This window comes from Urocampus carinirostris, chromosome 20, assembly GCF_059441175.1.
Source record: "Urocampus carinirostris isolate Australia breed hairy pipefish chromosome 20, RoL_Ucar_1.0, whole genome shotgun sequence".
Lineage (NCBI taxonomy): Eukaryota > Metazoa > Chordata > Actinopteri > Syngnathiformes > Syngnathidae > Urocampus > Urocampus carinirostris.
The window spans coordinates 28,117,816-28,137,059 of NC_142368.1; the positions used below are offsets into that span (position 1 = coordinate 28,117,816).

Here is a 19,244-nt window from a genome sequence, read left to right on the forward strand (position 1 = left end):
TGCTTGCACCTTGTTTTGAAACCATTTATGGAAAAAAGGTCAAAATGAGCCTTAACAATCTTAAGTAATTGTGGGAGTGAGACAAGTACAAATTGTACATTTGTTGATATGGGGCACAAGCTCTGGCATTATTCTTATTTCATAAATTTGATCAAATCAACAAATGTCACACAGTGAAATAAAATGTGATTTAAGAATTAGCTTTTGCCTGTAGAGCGAGTTTGGAGGTTTCATTGATTTTTGTCTTAAAATATACGGTGTGCCTGTCTCTCTCTAAAAAAAAAAAGGATCAAAATATTTTTGCTTTTATGGCTCTTTGGGTCAAAAAGGTCCCCAACCCCTGACCTAAAGGGAGCTGACATCATTGTCTGCTATTTTGCTGCTAAGGGTATCCCAAAAAAACAAATCCTCGCAAAAATGTTTTGCAAAATATTTAGAAACTTTATGGTCCCTTTGAGTCTCTGTAGTTTGTACTGTTCCTGATGCTTTGTAGCACTCATTTTCAGGGGCACAGGCCAATGTAGCAATATCGAGTGGAGTTTTATTCTACTCTTTGCTTTTGGTTTTTTTCTTCTTCTCTCTCTCTCTCTCTCTCAAATATTTTTTGCTTTTATGGCTCTTTGGGTCAAAAGGGTTCCCGCCTCCTTAAGTGGATTGTGGCAAAAAGTCACTTACGCAGACGGGGGGCTTACCTAACAGCCTGTGGTTCCAATATCAAAGCTTCGATCACGTGAGAGACGAGCAGGCAGCTCTGCTGTTGTCTATTCAGGATGTTAAGAAAAGAGATGAACCAATATCTCTTTTTTTTAGGACCGAGTACAGTACTTGAGTGCTGAAAGCCTTGTTACCTTCAGTTGTTACCGAAAAATAAAATAAACTAAAAATGAAGCTTCAAAATGAACCGCCTTAGTTCGTACTTGCTTTGTCCATCAGTAATGTGGTATTCTTCAAGCATTACTTGAAAAAAAAACATATTAGCAGCATTCTAACTCTTAGTATTAGGATACAGCTCCACGTTTCGGAGTGTGGCGTAGTCGGCATCAAAAGATGCCTGGTGTAACTGGGCATAGCGTGCGGCCAGACTTTTGAACTCATCCATGCAAACTTTCATCTAGAAAAAAAACAGACATACAACATGAATGCTATTTTTTAAACATGTAGATTGGGCCAAGTCAATTGACCAGTGGCTAAGTCCGCCCTCAAACGCGATGAGCCAATCACAGAGCTCATAGCAGACTTTTTTTCTTCTTCTTTTTTTTGTTCTTACATTTTCAACTTTAAAATGGTCAAACGTAAGCAAGGGGTACGTGCAAATCCGATACAAGGTATCCCGAAAGGCTGGGCGATGGTGAGTACGTTTTACTCGATTTTGCGACGTCTAAATTGAGACAATTGTCTGCTTTGGATTAAGTTATCATCGACCACAGCACCAACTCAATGTGGATAAAGTTGATAAGGATTTAGAGCTCAAGGAAAGATGAATTCAATACATTTGAAGTCCTTTTTAATGCCTTTTGAAAGCAAAATAAGGACCAAAGCGACAAAAAAAAACACAATTGAAGCAAGCAAAATAAAAACACACGACATGAATTAGAAGCAATTTTTAAACAAATGTTTATTTAAGTTTTTTTTGTTTTTTTTTGGGAGATCAAATGTTGGCCCATTTGAAAACATTCCATCTCAAAAACATAATACTTTCCAAAGCTTTGGACACGGAAAACAATAGAAGAAAAGGATGTTCACAGTACTTCGTGGATCCTTAGTCACAACTGGTAAATAACTACCAATTTTCTGCTACATTCATCAAGTATTTTTATCATGAAGCAAAAAAAAAAAAAAAAGACATTTTGGTCCAGTGTAAAACTATTTTTGAACAAGATAATTAAATATATTGCTATATTCATGAAGTGTAGCCTCATAAAAACACATGCTTGGAATAATATAATTAATATACTACCTGTATATTAAGCCACGCACAACAAGGGGTGAGTTGCTGTGCCATGCAACCCTTCAACAGCAGAGGCCCAACAGCATACACTGGTTTACTCCCTCAACATCATATGCGTCGAGATCAATCATTCTTAACTATTATTCGCCATTAACATCTATCCTGAGCACGCACTCTTGCATCCATTAAGTTAACCGACATCACATCCAGTGCACGTTTCACCCCATCCATCCACCACTATTTGGGCCTTCCTTTCTTCATATTTCCCACCACTTCTGCAATACATACTCTTTTAGTATTTCCAATGCGTGGGCTTAATATTCGGTGTCAAGTTGGGAAGAGCAAACGAGAATGAATGTTTGGTGAACGTGAGTGTGTGCTTGATTCTAGCCACCTCCCACTAGGGGGATATGGCTTCGGTATATTGATTGATTGACTCCCTTGATATGGACAATTGATAAATATTACAAAATCTTTGAGTACACATTTTCAAGACTTTTGAAAATTGGATTTAAGACATTTTGATGCCAATCAAGACCTTATTTGTAGAATAATGTTTTCAATAACTTTTAAGCGGTATCAAGGATCTGCAAGAACTCTGTATTCAGATGGTCTTAGAGGGCTACATGGCCTGCGGGCACCATGTTGGAGACCCCTGTTTTAAATCCGCCTGCTTTACAGAAATAAATTGATAATTTAGACACAAATAAGAGTCTTTGCAGCATTGTACCTGTAGTGAGATGCGTCCACAGCTCTGCAGGTCGTGGCCGGTGCTCAAAGCAAGGGAGGTGGCCACAGCAGGCGGGGGGCTGGTTTTGAGACTGTTGCAGGTACAAATGAGCTGGGACAACGCTTGGAGGCTGTCGATGCGCAGCTTAATGAACTCGCACTGGAACGTAAGTGGATTTAAAGGAGTGCTGGCCGCCTGGATGGGAGAATCAGTCACATAACTTGAAATTAACACTTGGTCGTATCTCATGATGAATTAACAAATTTGAGACCCGTATTATGTGCATTAATCCGCTAACAGGCTGCGTGGGATGTGGTCCAACACCAGGATCAGGGGTCTCTAATGTGCTGCCCCCTTAAGGACTCCTAAGGTGCCTGCGGACCTGTTCTGAAATCAGGTCACCCGTGCTGGGTAATTGTGATTTGCCATCAAAATTATTTTTTATTGGTTGACTGAATCTATTGAATCCTATTTTTTGATGAACCTGGTAATAACATAGTAAAAACAAAGCAATAACATGAAATATTGTTGTTTTAGAAGTTCAAATTAATTCCAGTTCATGGGCTTCATGGACCAAAAAAATCTATTCAAGTATTCATAATTATCCATCCACCTATTATCTGCACCGCTTATACAGGGAGTGCAGAATTATTAGGCAAGTTGTATTTTTGAGGATTAATTTTATTATTGAACAACAACCATGTTCTTAATGAACCCAAAAGTCTCATTAATATCAAAGCTGAATATTTTGGAAGTTGGAGTGGGGCTTTTTTAGTTTTAGCTATTTTAGGAGGATATCTGTGTGTGCAGGTGACTAGTACTGTGCATAATTATTAGGCAACTTAACAAAAAACAAATGTATACCCATTTCAATTATTTATTTTCATCAGGGAAACCAATACAACAGCTCAACATTCACAAATAAACATTTCTGACATTCAAAAACAAAACAAAAACAAATCAGTGACCAATATAGCCACCTTTCTTTGCAAGGACACTCAAAAGCCTGCCATCCATGGATTCTGTCAGTGCTTTGATCTGTTCACGATCAACATTGCGTGCAGCAGCAACCACAGCCTCCCAGACACTGTTCAGAGAGGTGTACTGTTTTCCCTCCTTGTAAATCTCACATTTGATGAGGGACCACAGGTTCTCTATGGGGTTCAGATCAGGTGAACAAGGAGGCCATGTCATTAGTTTTTCTTCTTTTAGACCCTTTCTTGCCAGCCACGTTGTGGAGTACTTGGATGCGTGTGATGGAGCGTTGTCCTGCATGAAAATCATGTTTTTCTTGAAGGATGCGGACTTCTTCCTGTACCACTGCTTGAAGAAGGTGTCTTCCAGAAACTGGCAGTAGGACTGGGAGTTGAGCTTGAGTCCATCCTCAACCCGAAAAGGCCCCACAAGCTCATCTTTGATGATACCAGCCCATACCAGTACCCCACCTCCACCTTGCTGGCGTCTGAGGCGGACTGGAGCTCTCTGCCCTTTACCGATCCAGCCACGGGCCCATCCATCTGGCCCATCAAGACTCACTCTCATTTCATCAGTCCATAAAACCTTAGAAAAATCCGTCTTGAGATTTTTCTTGGCCCAGTCTTGACGTTTCAGCTTGTGTGTCTTGTTCAGTGGTGGTCGTTTTTCAGCCTTTCTTACCTTGGCCATGTCTCTGAGTATTGCACACCTTGTGCTTTTGGGCACTCCAGTGATGTTGCAGCTCTGAAATATGGCAAAACTGGTGGCAAGTGGCATCTTGGCAGCTGTACGCTTGACTTTTCTCAGTTCACGGGCAGTTATTTTGCGCCTTGGTTTTTCTACACGCTTCTTGCGACCCTGTTGACTATTTTGAATGTAACGCTTGATTGTTCGATGATCACGCTTCAGAAGGTTGGCAATTTTAAGAGTGCTGCATCCCTCTGCAAGATATCTCACTATTTTTGACTTTTCAGAGCCTGTCAAGTCCCTCTTCTGACCCATTTTGCCAAAGGAAAGGAAGTTGCCTAATAATTATGCACACCTGATATAGGGTGTTGATGTCATTAGACCACACCCCTTCTCATTACAGAGATGCACATCACCTGATATGCTTAATTGGTAGTAGGCTTTTGAGCCTATACAGCTTGGAGTAAGACAACATGCATAAAGAGGATGATGTTGTCAAAATACTCATTTGCCTAATAATTCTGCACTCCCTATAGAAGGCATGCAGGGGTATTGATTATAATTTTTAAGCAATTAAAAAAAAAAATTTTTAAACGTATTAAACAAATGCATTTATTTATTGATCTATTCTCAGGAAATACAACAAACTAAATCCCAAGTTATGGGTTGTATAGAGCAAATGAGCAAAAATGCAGTTTTTTTTAGCTCCCTATCTTCCTACATTTCTAGCTATTTAGCAAGTATCTTGCTGGCTTTTTACATTCGTTGCATGTTATCCAGCTTAAAATGTTACCTGTTTTATAGTTATCAAGCTAATTTTGGCTTTGTTTCTAGCTAGTCATCTAGCTTTTTTAGCTTTCTATCTGACTATTTAGTTGGAGTATTACTATTTTAGCTAACTATCTAGCTTCCTTTTAGTTTTTACCCGTTTGCCTTTCTAACTATTTGCTAACTATTACGCTAACCTTTTAGCTATTTAGTAAGCCATCCAAGCTAAGGTGGTATTTCAGAAATTCATATCAAACTGGGGGCAGCACGACGGCGCAGTGGTTAGCGCATGTGCGGAACAGTTCTAAGGTCTTGGGAACCAAATTGTCCCTAGGTGTGAATGAGCGAGCGAGTTGTCTGTCCCTGTGTGCCCTGCGATTGGCTGGCAACCAGTTCAGGGTGTCTCCTGCCCACTGCCCGATGATTGCTGGGATGGGCTCCAGCCCCCCGCGACCCTGCTGAGGATAAGCGGTGCAGCTAATGAGATGAGATATCAAACTGGGTGCCCTTTGGGCTAATTAGTAACAAAAAGAAGCTCCAAGATTGAAAAAGGTTGAATACCCCTGGCCAAGATAATCAAAATAGTCATTAGAGCGAGTGAAATAATTATTTAATGGTACCCAGATGCACGCCAGTTTACTAACAGTAAGGGAGGCGATGCCTTTTTGGTGGGAGCGCAGGGCCTCGGCGATGGCGCTCATGGCTCCGCTGTAGTCTCCGTCCTCCATGTGGGTCAGGCACTGCTCAGCTTGGGAGAACTCCTTGAGACTGTTCAGCCAGAAGTAGAAGTGCTCGGATGCTACCCGGGTTCGTAGACTCTGGTACAGTTCGCTGGAGAGCTCGTGGCAACCCTGCGGATTCGAAAGGACAAGTTCACGCTGCTGCAAAAAGCTCAGCGTAGCAGTAAAATGTTTAGCATCAAAAGTACCCTTACCGACAACTACACTTCCCTTAACAATCTAACTTCATCTTATGATAAAAGACATTTTTACAACATCATGGCAGTTACGGTCTTTTCATACTTGACATGTTAGTCAAGAAAATGTTTCATTACCTATTATCAAGAACTGCTTTATGATAAAAAAACATTGTGAAATGGATACAGGAAGTAATTAAGTAAGTAAGAAGGTAGGTAAGTAGGCAAGTAGGCAGACACAGAAAAACAGACAGACAACTTTATTGTTGCATAATGTTATATTATTATTGACATTATATCATTTAAAAAACAAAGTCTAAGGAGCCGCTCCGGAGCCGAAAGGGCCAGTGAGCGGGCCCAAAGAGCTGGTTTTCTAAATAGAGCTGTCCTCTTGGGTATGACCGGTCAGGGGCGGCGACGCTGTATATGACAACATCAAAATGACAAGCCAGGTGTGTCGGCGTCATTTCTCACACACACTTTTTAATTTTTTTTTAATGTTTCTTCATCTATTGTGTGGTCTATGGAGTCAGACTGCCAAAAAACATGGCAATGTTAACATACCGTGAAATTCAGACTATGAGGGGCTCCTGATAATAAGAAAACAAAACAAAAATGTGAACAACGCAGGGTCGGAAACAGTCCCTGTTATGAAATGGTTCAGTCCATTTAATTCCTAGCACCACCATAAGATGTATTCTGATAATTATGTATTTTCTCCTCAACAGTTGACCATATTGTTGTCACATTTTGATGGATTATCTATGAAACATTCACTATTAAAAATAGGAATGGATACTGATTTTTATGACACTGAATTTTTATCTTCTTGTTCATAAAATAGCTCGTGTTTGGGAACACAGATTAACGATAATTTATATATCTATTTATTACTTATTCAAATGACAGAATATGTATTTATATAGTGCTTTTCAAGTCAATGAAGACCTCCCAAAGCGCTTTACAATGTGCTTCACACTTATCCATTCACACACACACTCACAAAGCAATAGGGAGTCAGCCATGCAAGGCGCATACCTGCTTATTGGGGGCTTTAGGGATTCAGTGTCTTGCCCTTAATGACTGAAAGATGTTTGTATGTGGATGCGGTTGTAAAGGGAAAGTGATATGACACTCTGGGTGCTTAGCATCCCCAAAGCTCTGAACCTAAAATCGCCCCTGGTTGTGAAAAATATATTTATAGCATTTAGCTACATTGGGTCGCCTCCAGTGTTAGTGATGGTCGCGTGGATGTCTTAATAAACTCATTATCTAAACAATTATCACGTTTTTGTTTTAACCATGCCAATTGATATTTCTTAATGAATGAAATTAAATGAACACATTATACAGACTACGCTCGCGACAGCCGTTGTATCAGAAGTGCAGCACTGAGAAGCATAGGAAAATCCAAGTTCACGTTCACATGAAGGGAAGTCAGATTCTGCAGGGGGGTTGGAATTAGGCACAACATCTGTGTTTCCTGTTTCAGTGAGTGTTTCCCTGAATGTTGACGACATTACTCGACATTTCAGTCAAGGGTGGTCACAAAGCGGGCGGAGAGAAAAAAAGACGCTAATTGTATTCGCAAATAGGAAAAATATTTTCGAAAGCCCTAACTTTCGCTCCAGTCCGTGTCTGCTGACAGTGCAAAGTGGGGACTTTCGGCATCAGAGGCTCCCCTCGGTTTTTTATCCAATCAGAGGGCGCGGGGTGGGTGGCGTAAGAGACAGGAGGCAGGAGAGGAAAAAAATGCTAGGGCTGGCTGTTTCTCGGTGTTGTGTTTACTATCGGCTTTATAATATCACGATACAGATATCTGTAAAATTCCCAAATACCAGTGCCAATTATCGGCCCGCTCGATCATCGTTCGACCTCTAGTCTGTACGATGTCACCAGTCACTGAAATAGGTATGATAACCATTTCAAAATTTTTGTTTTTTTAATATTTTGTATGTTTAAGGTTTATATAAGTAACCTGTATTGTTTTGTACTAAAAGATAAAAATTTCATAAAATAATATGCTCTATAAACATAAAATTCAGTGTAACTTTCTTTTGGAAGATGTGCTCCTCCGAGGTAAAAAGTGGCCGAAAAAAAGCGTTCCGACCATTTTCTCAACCGCTTTAAGATTTCTTATTCCTCTTTCATGTCAAAAGAAACGGTTCGCCTCTCCGTTACACTTTAAACCAACCATATTGAATGAATGCACAAGATGTTAAACAATAAAAACATCAAGTTCTGAGCGAGCTTGAGATTCAGCACTGTATGTTTACATACGAACTAGAAAGCGTTTTTTATACTACCGGGTGGATGCTGGGTGACCTCTCACAGCGCCACACGCTGGCGGAAAGAACCACAACAGTAATGTCCTTTACTCTAAAATCTAACTTACAGCAATGTCCGGTCGTAAGTAGGGGAGCGTTAGTACTCGAAAACTATAAAGCCGACATAACGCACAGGTACGTCCCCTGGCCGTATTTAACTTTTTTAAATGTCCGCAAAAATGGTTTTGTTACATCGAGGACAATCCAGAGAATCCAACCATGTAAACCATTTACTCCAAACCACACGATACGGCCGACGGAAAAAAAGAAATCCGCCTTAAGTTGGAAGTTGATTCTTGTTATATGTGTGTTGTTTGGACACATTTTTATCGTAATATTTTTGTCTGGAGGTAGTTACCATCAATTTCCATCCCCCACCAAAAGGCAATCACACTTTTGCGATTTCTTTATATGTACAAATTAGTGTCATTTTCTAGGGGTGTACAATATATTCAATAAAGTCAATGATTACCATGCGAGAAGCCTGTCGTGCTATCCGATAAACAGTCCAACCATTGGCGACATTCTCCAGCTGCTGCTTGATGACTGTCTTTACTTCTGCCGACAGCAAAGATTGACTGGCCACAAAAATTACAGTTGCCAAAGAAACCTGAGTGGGATGATAGAAGACACAGGAAAATGATGAGGGCCAAAAAAACAATCGTAGTGCATCGAAAATTCAAAGCATTTTTCTGGAACCTAAGTAACGCATTTTCATGATGCACATAAGTAAGATTTCTTAAAACTTCAACCGTCTGACATCAGTGTGAATTGGCCATTCAAAGTAAGGCTGCGAGCAGCATAGGAGAAATGGGTGTGCAATGGAGACCACAATCTCACACAGTGGAGGGCAGAGCCGTTTGGCTTACGCCATAATTTGCAAATGGAGTTTAGATGCTGGGGTGCCTTGAGCAAATATTAGAGGTTAACCGATTAAGAAGAGGGTCAATTATTGGCAAGATATTTGGGAATTTAATAGATATGAGTACTGGAATTGTTTTTATTCGACGAGGCGATTATTAAGTCTCATGCAGCCGAGACTCTCTCTCTTGCTCCCACTCCTCACATCCTTTCCTCATGTTTCCTACTACCGACCCCGTGTTTTCTGATTGGATAGGCGACTGGGGGGCGGAGCCATTGAAGCAGGAAAGAGCGGCAGCTCAGCTAATTTATCCCGACATGCCTGTTTCCGTGATAGAAAAGCGTTTTAACAATTAAGAGATGGCTAAAAAGTGTAAATAATTCATTTTTTTTAGGGAACCACGTTCGGGTGGAGACTGATAAATTAGCGCTTATCATAAGATTAATTTGTCGATCAAGTGTGTATGTTTGTGATTGAGAGAGAGCATAAAAAGCATGTTAAAAGTGGAAGTGATGAGCTCTTATTACATTACATTAGTTCATCAATCTGGCTCTAAAACAGGAGCGCCCACAATTTACAATTTGTAAGCTCTGTTGAAATTCCATAGCACTTTTAAATTAAAGTTTTAAATTAAAGTTCGGGCGGCACATGAGCTGAGTGGTTGGCGCGTCCGGGGCACAGTTCTGAGGTCAAGGGATCAAATTCAGCTAAGGCCTTCCTTTGCGGAATTTGCATATTCTCTTGTGCCTGATTGGGTTTCTCCCGGGCACTCCGGTTTCCCCCCAAATTACCCCAAAAAACATGCATGTCAGCTTAATTGTCCGGTTCAAATTGTCCCTAGGTTAGGGTTGGCTGGCAACCAATTCAAGGTGTCCCCTGCCCACTGCCGGCAGATAGCTGGGATGGGTTCCAGCAACCCCACAGCCCTACTGAGGATAAGCGGTGCAGATAATGTATGGATGGAAATTAAAGTTCATTTAAGTGAGGTTGGTTGCATTGTATTATATTCATTTAGGCTATTGTAAAAAGTTTCAGGGAGTTATTTAAGTTTTTATGAACCTTTATCAGAGTTGCTGCTAAGCCTAATTTCATTTCCTGTACTGTTAGTTTTTAGTTTAAGTGAATGTACGAACCCTGCAAATCCTCCCCAAAACAACACACCACAATAGCACAGCCACCTACTCCCTATTGTGCGGTGCGTCCTGTATATGTGTACATAGAGAAATAGGACCAGCAACGGAGACTACAAGTTTTAACACAGTGCGCCTTATGGCCATAAAAAAATAACAACTATTTGTGAAGAAAACCCAACTTCCTACCCAGTTTGCATATGACCTTGCTTTCTTTTAAGCATCGAGTAAAGTGTGTGCACATATCCCACCAAAAGCTCTTGCTGTTGGTCAGTTGACGAGTGACTGGCCACCCGGTAGAGGTCCACTAGATCCCCTAGCATGCTGTTTCCCAGAACTGGCAAATGAGTGGCGATGGCTGACAGCGTGTGGCACAGAAGAACGCGGGAGGAGTCGCAGGACAAATGGAGTTGACCCAGCAGGAACTCCACAGCGGATTGGCTGAGGTGTGGTCGACTCTTCAGCAGCTTGACTAATGAGGTGAGGGTGGTCTGAAGTCAGAGTTGGACGAAAAAAAGAAAAATACAAAATGGTAACTAAGTTCAATAGTCGATAACCACCAGGCCGCAGACCGGTACCGGTCCTTGGGTTGTTTACTATTTGTGCATAAAGACTTTCTCCCCGTAAAAGACCTTAAAAGTTTGCGGATGCATTATACAGGGATCAGAATGGAGATTTTCATTTTCAGCTGAAATAGCCAGCGTCCAGGAATAAACCAGGGCGGAGCCCCCCCCACCGCCACCCAAAAACTTGGGTTTTAGGCAATTTACTTGTCCAAAACCATGCTTATATTTATCATTTAAGTAACATTTTTAGAAGATTAAAATAATTTGCCCACATAACTGATTTTTTTGTAAATACTGCAAAATAAGTTCAAATACAGTTCAGTCCCTGCACCTTGTGCGACAATGCGGCCAATTTTTCTAACGGCCGCCAGGGTGCGCCAGAGCAATAAAGGAAAGAGTGAGACAGTCGGATTTTGAGTTTGTTTGCTACGCAAGAGAAAAAGTGAAAAAGTCGGAATGCCTTTGGGGTTCAAAAACAGCGGAAATCCGCGGATCCGCAGAAAATTCTGATCCCTGATTATACCGAGGTTTTATGCTAATGTATCATTTGTAATTGAGTGATACTTGCTCATTCGACAAATATACCTGAGGTCATTTGCGCAGCATTGAAAGTAACGAGAATTAAATCCAGATCGCTGGAGTGAGAGCGCTGTACATTAGCCACTAGGCCACAAGGATTGAAGATGACAAAGGAAAATAAATTTGTTTTTTCTATCATGGCACAATTTTACTCACAGTGCCATGTTCTACGTTGCAATGGAGCATTATGGGAAATAGTTAAACCAAAACAATGGTGTAAATCGTAGTACCGTGAGTAAAGATGGTGGGATGATGAGATAAAATGGAATGCCTTCATGGTAAGAGGATGTGTTTTATAGCTATTTAGGTCTGAATCGGATAAATTTGAGAAGCCGGAACCTGATTAAATGGTTTGCAATGATTTCTCATCGGGAAAATTTCTTTGAGAAACGAGAAATTCTAAATAGAAGCTCAATCCAGGAAGAAACTAATGTTGTATGTAGAGGGAGACTGTATTAAGTTGATTAAAAAAATGCTGATGTTACTTTCACTATAGGGTTCACTAGAATTTAAATGAAGTATTTGATGACGAATGTAATTTTCATACGTTTGGACACCTTTTTCATGGCCAATTTCAGACACTTTTCATGCACTTTCAAGGCTAATTTTTCCAGTACTGTCCAAGGAAGAAATCCAGCACCGATCAAAGAACGTTGCTTTACTTATTTTAATTTATATTTTTTGTGTGTTTTTTAGAATATTTGTGTTTGAATTGCTTATAATCAAATTGTAAATAGTTAATGCAGATTATCTCAAGGGGCTCAGGAGGTAGAGAGCTCGTCTTGGGATCAAGAGATTGCAGGTTCAATTACCGGCTCCTCCGTGTTACATGTCGAAGTGTCCTTGGGTAAGACACTGAACCCCTAATACCCCCAATAAGCAAGTTAGCGCCTTACATGGCTGCTATTGGGAAATGTGAAGCACACTGTAAAGCGCTTTGGGAAGTCTTGACTTGAAAAGCACTACATAAATGCAGATCATTTCATTTTATTTAAAGCACTGAAGAGTTAATATTTTTCATTTTTCTTTTGCATTTTCTGGGATTTTGTTTTGTTGTTTGACTTTGAATCTGTTCAGTGTGTAAAAAGCTAAAACAATTTTGTATTTTACAAAAACATTTGTAGATCTGTGAATATTTAAATTTATATGTCATGTGTTTTTCAGGGATCCCCTGCAAAACATTAAATTTCTAATTACTAAATAATTTGGTGCATATTGTTTTATTATCATGGATGATATATTATTTAAAAAAACTAAAATCTGAAAGACGTTGGTGAGCCTCAGTGAGCTGAGCCACAAGAGCCGGTTTACTAAAAAGAGCTGTCCTCTTGGGTGCGACCAGTAGGGGGGAGTGACATGTCACATGAAAACGCCAAAATGACAAGCCACCAGAGCCGCCGTATTGGCATCATTTTCATTCTTTTGTAAAAAATATTTCTTAAAATATTGCATGGTCTAGGGTCACACTGCCAAGGAACATGGCAATGGCAATAGATTCAAGCATTATTAAGCACTTCAACCAAAATTCAAGCACAGAACGTTAAAATTCAAGGATTTTTGAGGATTTCAAAAACCCGTACAAACCCTGTATCTACTTCAGTAGTACAGACGCTACCCTACTTACGACCATTCAACTTACGTAAAACGGTCGATACGAAAAAAATTTGGGGGATGTCGAAAAATATCCGGACATTGCTGTAAGTTAGAATTTGTGTTGTGCGCACCTTTTTCCGAGTACAGGACATTACTGTAGTGCTTCTTTCCGCTGTCACCAGTGTGTGGCGCTGAGAGAGGTCAGCCAGCATCCACCCCGAAGTAAAAAAATCTGCTTCCTCTTCAGAGTCCGCGTGTAAACATATCTCCTTCACCTGCTCGTAATCCTACCGCTGCCACCAATGTAGAATGTCATTTTGTGTGGATAATGGATTACTCCTCGTTCATTAAATAATACACTTATGGTCTCTTTGGAGAGCGACAACCGTCAGCACCCGTCTATTGTAAACACACCGAACTCTCTCCAAACCTAAACTCTCGAGCTCCCGTACACTCTTGCAACAACTTTCGCGACATTCGTCGCCCTACTGACTTAATTCATGCGCACCTCACATTCTACGCCTACACTATCTCCAGCGCACAAGGAACTTTGACATTATTATTGTTTAATATCTCGTGCATCCATTCAAATATGGTTGCTGTTAAGTCTAAAGAAGAGGCGAGCAGTTTCTTTTAAAATGAAAGTGGAATAAAAAAGCTTGATGCGGTTGAGAAAATGGCCACTTTTTACCACGGAGGAGGACCTCTTGAAGCACATCTCCCAAAAGTAAGTTAAACCTTACTTTATTTATCTCTATAGAGCAAATTATTTTATGAAATGTTGATTTTTTGTACAAAACAATACAGATTACTTATACAAGCCTTTAACATACCTATATAAACCTTAAACATACAAAATATTGCACTGAAGCAACTTACGAACAATCGATCGTCCGGAACCTAACTCGTTCGTAAGTTGGGCAGCGTCTGTAATGAAGTTTTATTCTAACAGGACAGAAAAATGTCGTACTTTAAGTGTAGATTGGGCACTTGTACTGCCATCTTGACAGCAAAGCATCAGCAGAGACTCCAGTCCTAATGCTGTGTCCTGCTCGAGGTGCGTAATATCTGAGGATAAAAACAGGTAAAAAAACACCCAAAAAGTCGCTTATAAAGAGGTGGTAAAATATGTGTCAATATGAATCAGTCACCAGATATCCGACAAACCTGTTTCTGGACAGGAAATGACAATGTTGGAGAGCACAATGACCCCATGTGCCGCGACAGCCAGGTTGCTATGGTAACAACACTCCTGTACCAATTTCACCAGGTCAGTCATTCGCGGGGGAGTAGACACTACAAATTGTGGTGGATTGTAATGATTCTTGAGTGAATTAAATTGTGTACAATACATTAGTAGGGGTCTTACTTGTTGTATGACTGAAGTACTCCTTCATTGCAATTGTTTCAGAAAGGGTGGACAGCACAGCTAACATACCCAACATCAAGTTGACATAAGGGCTGCTTAGTGCACACTCACACAGCGTCTGCAAGTCAAAAACAAAATGACGCGAGTGCCATTAGAAGGGTTTCGTGAACATATATTTCATGGCCAAATTCAACCACTTTTTGAGCAGTTCAAAGGCCAATTTTTCGAGTACAGTATCTTCATAGGAAGAAATCCAGTGTCAATCAAAATATTTTTTTTTAATTGATGACTTTGATGACTAAAATAAAATCACTCTCTGCCTATTAGAACATACTTTGCGCTGTTCCGGTCTATGATTTAGTATCTTTTTGTGTCAATGGGTTGCTATAAACAGACATGAATTCTGTCATTCTGCTTCAGCAAAACACGCGCAGCTTGGCTATATCACAAATGTTTACAGATACGAAAAGGTTTCTAGGTGTTTGGTAATAATTGAGTTCAATACAGGAGACACATTTTTTAGAAAAGGACTGTGTGCATTAAAAGCAAAAAAAAAAAAACTTCGAAGCAGAGTGCATTCAATCTTTCAATCTTAGAGAATGCTGATCTTTTGCTTTTTGTTGTACCTTTTTTTTCCCGAGGATCCATGTCTAAATTGGTTCAAATAGAATTGTAAATCGGTAATTTTTGTGCATGTCATCATTTACTTCTAACACTGAAGATATATTTATATTTCTATAAATATTTCTAATTCATAGTTTATTGTTTTGCATTTTCATGGATTTTTTGTTGTTTTTCGACTTTAAATCGGTTCAATGTGTAAAAAGCTAAATTTATTTTGTATTTTACTAAATTCTTTTTTGTAGATCTGTGGATATTTTAATTTATATTTCATGTGTTTTGCACGAATCTCCTGCAAAACAAATTAAATTACTAAATAATTTGGTGCATAATATTTAATTATTACTGATTATATATATAAATTTCGTTTTTAATGATATATATATATATATACATACACAAACACACACACACACAAACATACACTGTGGCTTGCAAAACTATTTGGCCCCCTTGAACTTTGTGACCTTTTGCCACATTTCACACTTCAAACATAAAGATATAAAACTGTAATTTCTTGTGAAGCATCAACAATAAGTGGGACACAATCATGATGTGGAAAATACTTTATTGGATATTTTAAACTTTTTTAACAAATAAAAAACGAAAAAGTGGGTGTGCAAAATTATTCAGACCCATTGAGATAATACTTTGTAGCGCCACCTTTTGCTGCGATTATAGCAAGTCGCTTGGGATATGTCTCTATCAGTTTTGCACATCCAGAAACTGATATTTTTGCCCATTCCTCCTTGCTAACACCTTGATATGTTTTTTGGTGAACCATTCCATTGTAGCTTTTGCTTTATGTTTTGGATCATTGTCTTGTTGGAAGACAAATCTCCATCCCAGTCTCAGGTCGTTTGCAGACTCCATCAGGTTTTCTTCCAAAATGGTCCTGTGTTTGGTTCCATCCATCTTCCCATCAATTTTAACCATCTTCCCTGTCCCTGCTGAAGAAAAGCAGGCCCGAACCATGATGCTGCCACCACCATGTTTGACTGTGGGGATGGTGTGTTGAGGGTGATGAGATGTGCTGCTTTTACGCCAAACACAACATCTTGCATTATGGCCAAAAAGTTTGATTTTGGTCTCATCTGAACAGAGCGCCTTCTTCCACATGTTTGGAGTGTCTCCCTGGTGGCTTGTGGAAAACTTAACAACACTTTTCATGGAGATCTTTAAGAAATGGCATCCTTCTTGCCACTCTTCCATAAAGGCCAGATTCGTGCTGTATACGACTGATTGTTGTCCTATGGACAGATTCTCCCACCTCAGCTGTAGACCTCTGGAGTTCATCCAGAGTGATCATGGGCCTCCTGGCTGCATCTCTGATCGGTTTTCTCCTTGTATGAACTGAAAGTTTAGGGGGGCGGCCTGATCTTGGTAGATTTGCAGTGGTCTGATACTCCTTCAATTTCAATATAATTGCTTGCACAGTTCTCCTTGGGATGTTTAAAGCTTGGGAAATCTTTTTGTATCCAAATCCAGCTTTAAACTTCTCCACAACAGTATATCGGACCTGCCTGGTGTGTTCCTATTCTACATGATGCTCTCTGGACTTGATGAAACACAGTGGACCAACACCAGCAGCTGACATGGCTCCCCAAACCATTGCTGACTGTGGGAACTTCACACTGGATTTCAAGCAACTTGGATTTTGCTCCTCTCCAGCCTTTCTCCAGACTCTGGCGCCTTGACTTCCAAATGAAATGCAAAACTTGCTTTCGTCTGAAAAGAGGACTTTGGACCACTCTGCAACCGTCCAGTGCTTCTTCTCCATAGCCCAAGTCAGACGCTTCTTCCGTTGTCTTGAGTTCAGAAGTGGCTTGACCATGGGAATACGGCTATTGTAGCCCATTTCCCGGACACGTCTGTGAACTGTGGCTTTTGATACCTGGACTCCAGCTTCAGCCCACTGTCTTTGAAGCTCCCCCAAATTCTGGAAGCGGCTCTTCTTCACAATTTTGTTAAGGCTGCGGTCATCTCTCTTGGTTGTGCAGCGTTTCCGGCCACATTTTTCCCTTCCAACAGACTTTTTGTGGATATGCTTTGAAACTGCACTCTGTGAACAGCCTGCTCTTTGAGAAATTTCTTTTTGTGTCTTACCCTCCTGATGGAGGGTATCAATGATGGTCCTCTGGACAGCAGTCAGATCAGCAGTCTTCCCCATACTTGTGATTTAGTTTACTGAACCAAGCTGAGTGTTTTTAAGGCTCAGGAAACCCTCGCAAGGTGTTTCGAGTTAATTAGATGCTTCAGGTGATTAGTTGAATAGCCTACTTGTATACTTTTTCATGATATTCTAATATTTTGAGATAGGATTTTTGAGTTTTCTTAAGCTGTAAGCCAAATTCAGCAATATTAAAATAATAAAAGGCTTGAAATAGTTCAGTTGATGTGTAATGAATCCAGAACGTATGACATTTTTGTTTTTTTAATTGCATTACAGAAAATACAGAACTTTATCACAATATTCTAATTTTCTGAGACAGTCCAGTATATATATATATATATATATATATATATATATATACACACACAGTTGTAGTCAAAAGTTTACATAGACTTGTGAATAACATAATGTCATGGCTCTTTTGAGTTTACAGTTATTTCTACAACTCTGATTTTTCTCCGAGAGTTATTGGAAGAGATAGTTCTTGGTCACAAAAAACATTCATGAGGTTTTGGTTCTTTTATGACTTTATTGCGTTGTCTTCCTGATCATGGCAGTGACAAAACAGTGCCATGCACTTTATACTCACAATTGTTTGCCCTGTCTTTAACAGAAAAAGTGATCAAATCTGCTGGGTCAAAAATATACATACAGCAGCGGCAATATTTGGTAACATGTCCCTTGGACATTTTCCCTTTAGTTAGGCGCTTTTGGTAGCCATCCACAAGCTTCTGGCAAGATTCTGGTTGAATCTTTGACCACTCCTCTTGACAGAATTGGTGCAGTTCAGTTTAATTTGATGGCTTTCAGACATGGACTTGTTTTTTTCAGCAATGTCCACATGTTCTCAATGGGGTTTTAGTCAGGACTTTGGGAAGGCCATTCTAAAAATCTTAATTCTAGCCTGATTTAGCCATTCCATTACCACTTTTGATGTGTGTTTGGGGTCTTTGTCCTGTTAGAAGTTAAGTCATGTTTATTTTTATAGCCCTTAATCACAGAGAGTGTCAAAGGGCTGCACAGACCACAGATTATTGCAAACTACAGACTATTATTACACCATCCCCTGAACAACCAAACTGCGTCCAAGACCCAATCTTCAGGCTGATGACTTTAGGTAATCGTGAAAAATTTGAAGGTAATCCTCCTTCTTCAATTTCCCATTTTCTCTTTGTAAAGCACCAGTTCCATTGGCAGCAAAACAGCCCCACAGCTGATACTACCACCTTGGCTTAACGGTGGGCATGGTGTACTTGGGGTTAAAGGTCTCACCTTTTCTCCTCCAAACATATTGCTAGGCATTGTGGCCAAATTGCTCGATTTTTGTTTTGTCGGACAACAGAATTTTCCTCCAGAAGGTCTCATCTTTGTCCGCGTGATCAGCGGCAAACTTCATTCGAGCTTTAAGGTGCCGCTTTTGGAGCTTCTTGCACAGCAGCCTCTTTGTCCTTGGAGATGCAAAACACGCTTGACTGTGTACACTAACACATGTGTTCCAGCAGCTTCCAGTTCTTTGCAGCTCTGGTTTTTGGTGATTCTCGGTTGAAACTTCTCCTTAGCAATATTCTCTCAGCAGCAGGGGATAGCTTGTGTTTTCTTCCTTAACATGGCAGTGACAAAACAGTGCCATGCACTTTATACTCACAATTGTTTGCCCTGTTGCACTTGGGACCTGCAGCTGCTTTGAAATGGCTCCAAGTGACTTTCCTGATGTGTTCAAGTCAATGATTAGCTTTTTAAGATCCATGCTGAGCTCCTTTGACTATCCCATTGTAGCGTTTGTGGGTGTTGACATCCAATGAGCACTATTTAAATGGCCTCAGAGAAGTCACCAGCTGTAGTCATTCATAATCACTCACAAGAAGTTAAGAGGCCATGCTATGAAGCTTATTTCAGTTAAAGAACTTTCTAAATCACCAAAATTACTAAATCGTGTTGCTGGAAACCCAAGAGAGCCATGACATTATGTTCTTCACAAGTGTAAACAAACTTTATATAAC

At 40.1% G+C, this 19,244-nt stretch overlaps 1 protein-coding gene across 1 annotated transcript in view; it reads right to left on the reverse strand.

The window, feature by feature from the left end:
* Positions 1-19,244, reverse strand: part of ints7 (integrator complex subunit 7) — a 30,500-nt gene that overhangs the window by 5,433 nt on the left and 5,823 nt on the right. Inside the window, exons 8-16 of the mRNA XM_088325444.1 lie at positions 14,451-14,568; positions 14,249-14,377; positions 14,052-14,149; positions 10,595-10,834; positions 8,824-8,961; positions 5,753-5,959; positions 2,679-2,873; positions 1,008-1,111; positions 693-761 (exon numbers count right to left, since the gene is read on the reverse strand). Coding sequence (XP_088181570.1) covers positions 693-761; positions 1,008-1,111; positions 2,679-2,873; positions 5,753-5,959; positions 8,824-8,961; positions 10,595-10,834; positions 14,052-14,149; positions 14,249-14,377; positions 14,451-14,568 — 1,298 coding nt within the window. The remainder of the gene's footprint in view (positions 1-692; positions 762-1,007; positions 1,112-2,678; positions 2,874-5,752; positions 5,960-8,823; positions 8,962-10,594; positions 10,835-14,051; positions 14,150-14,248; positions 14,378-14,450; positions 14,569-19,244) is intronic.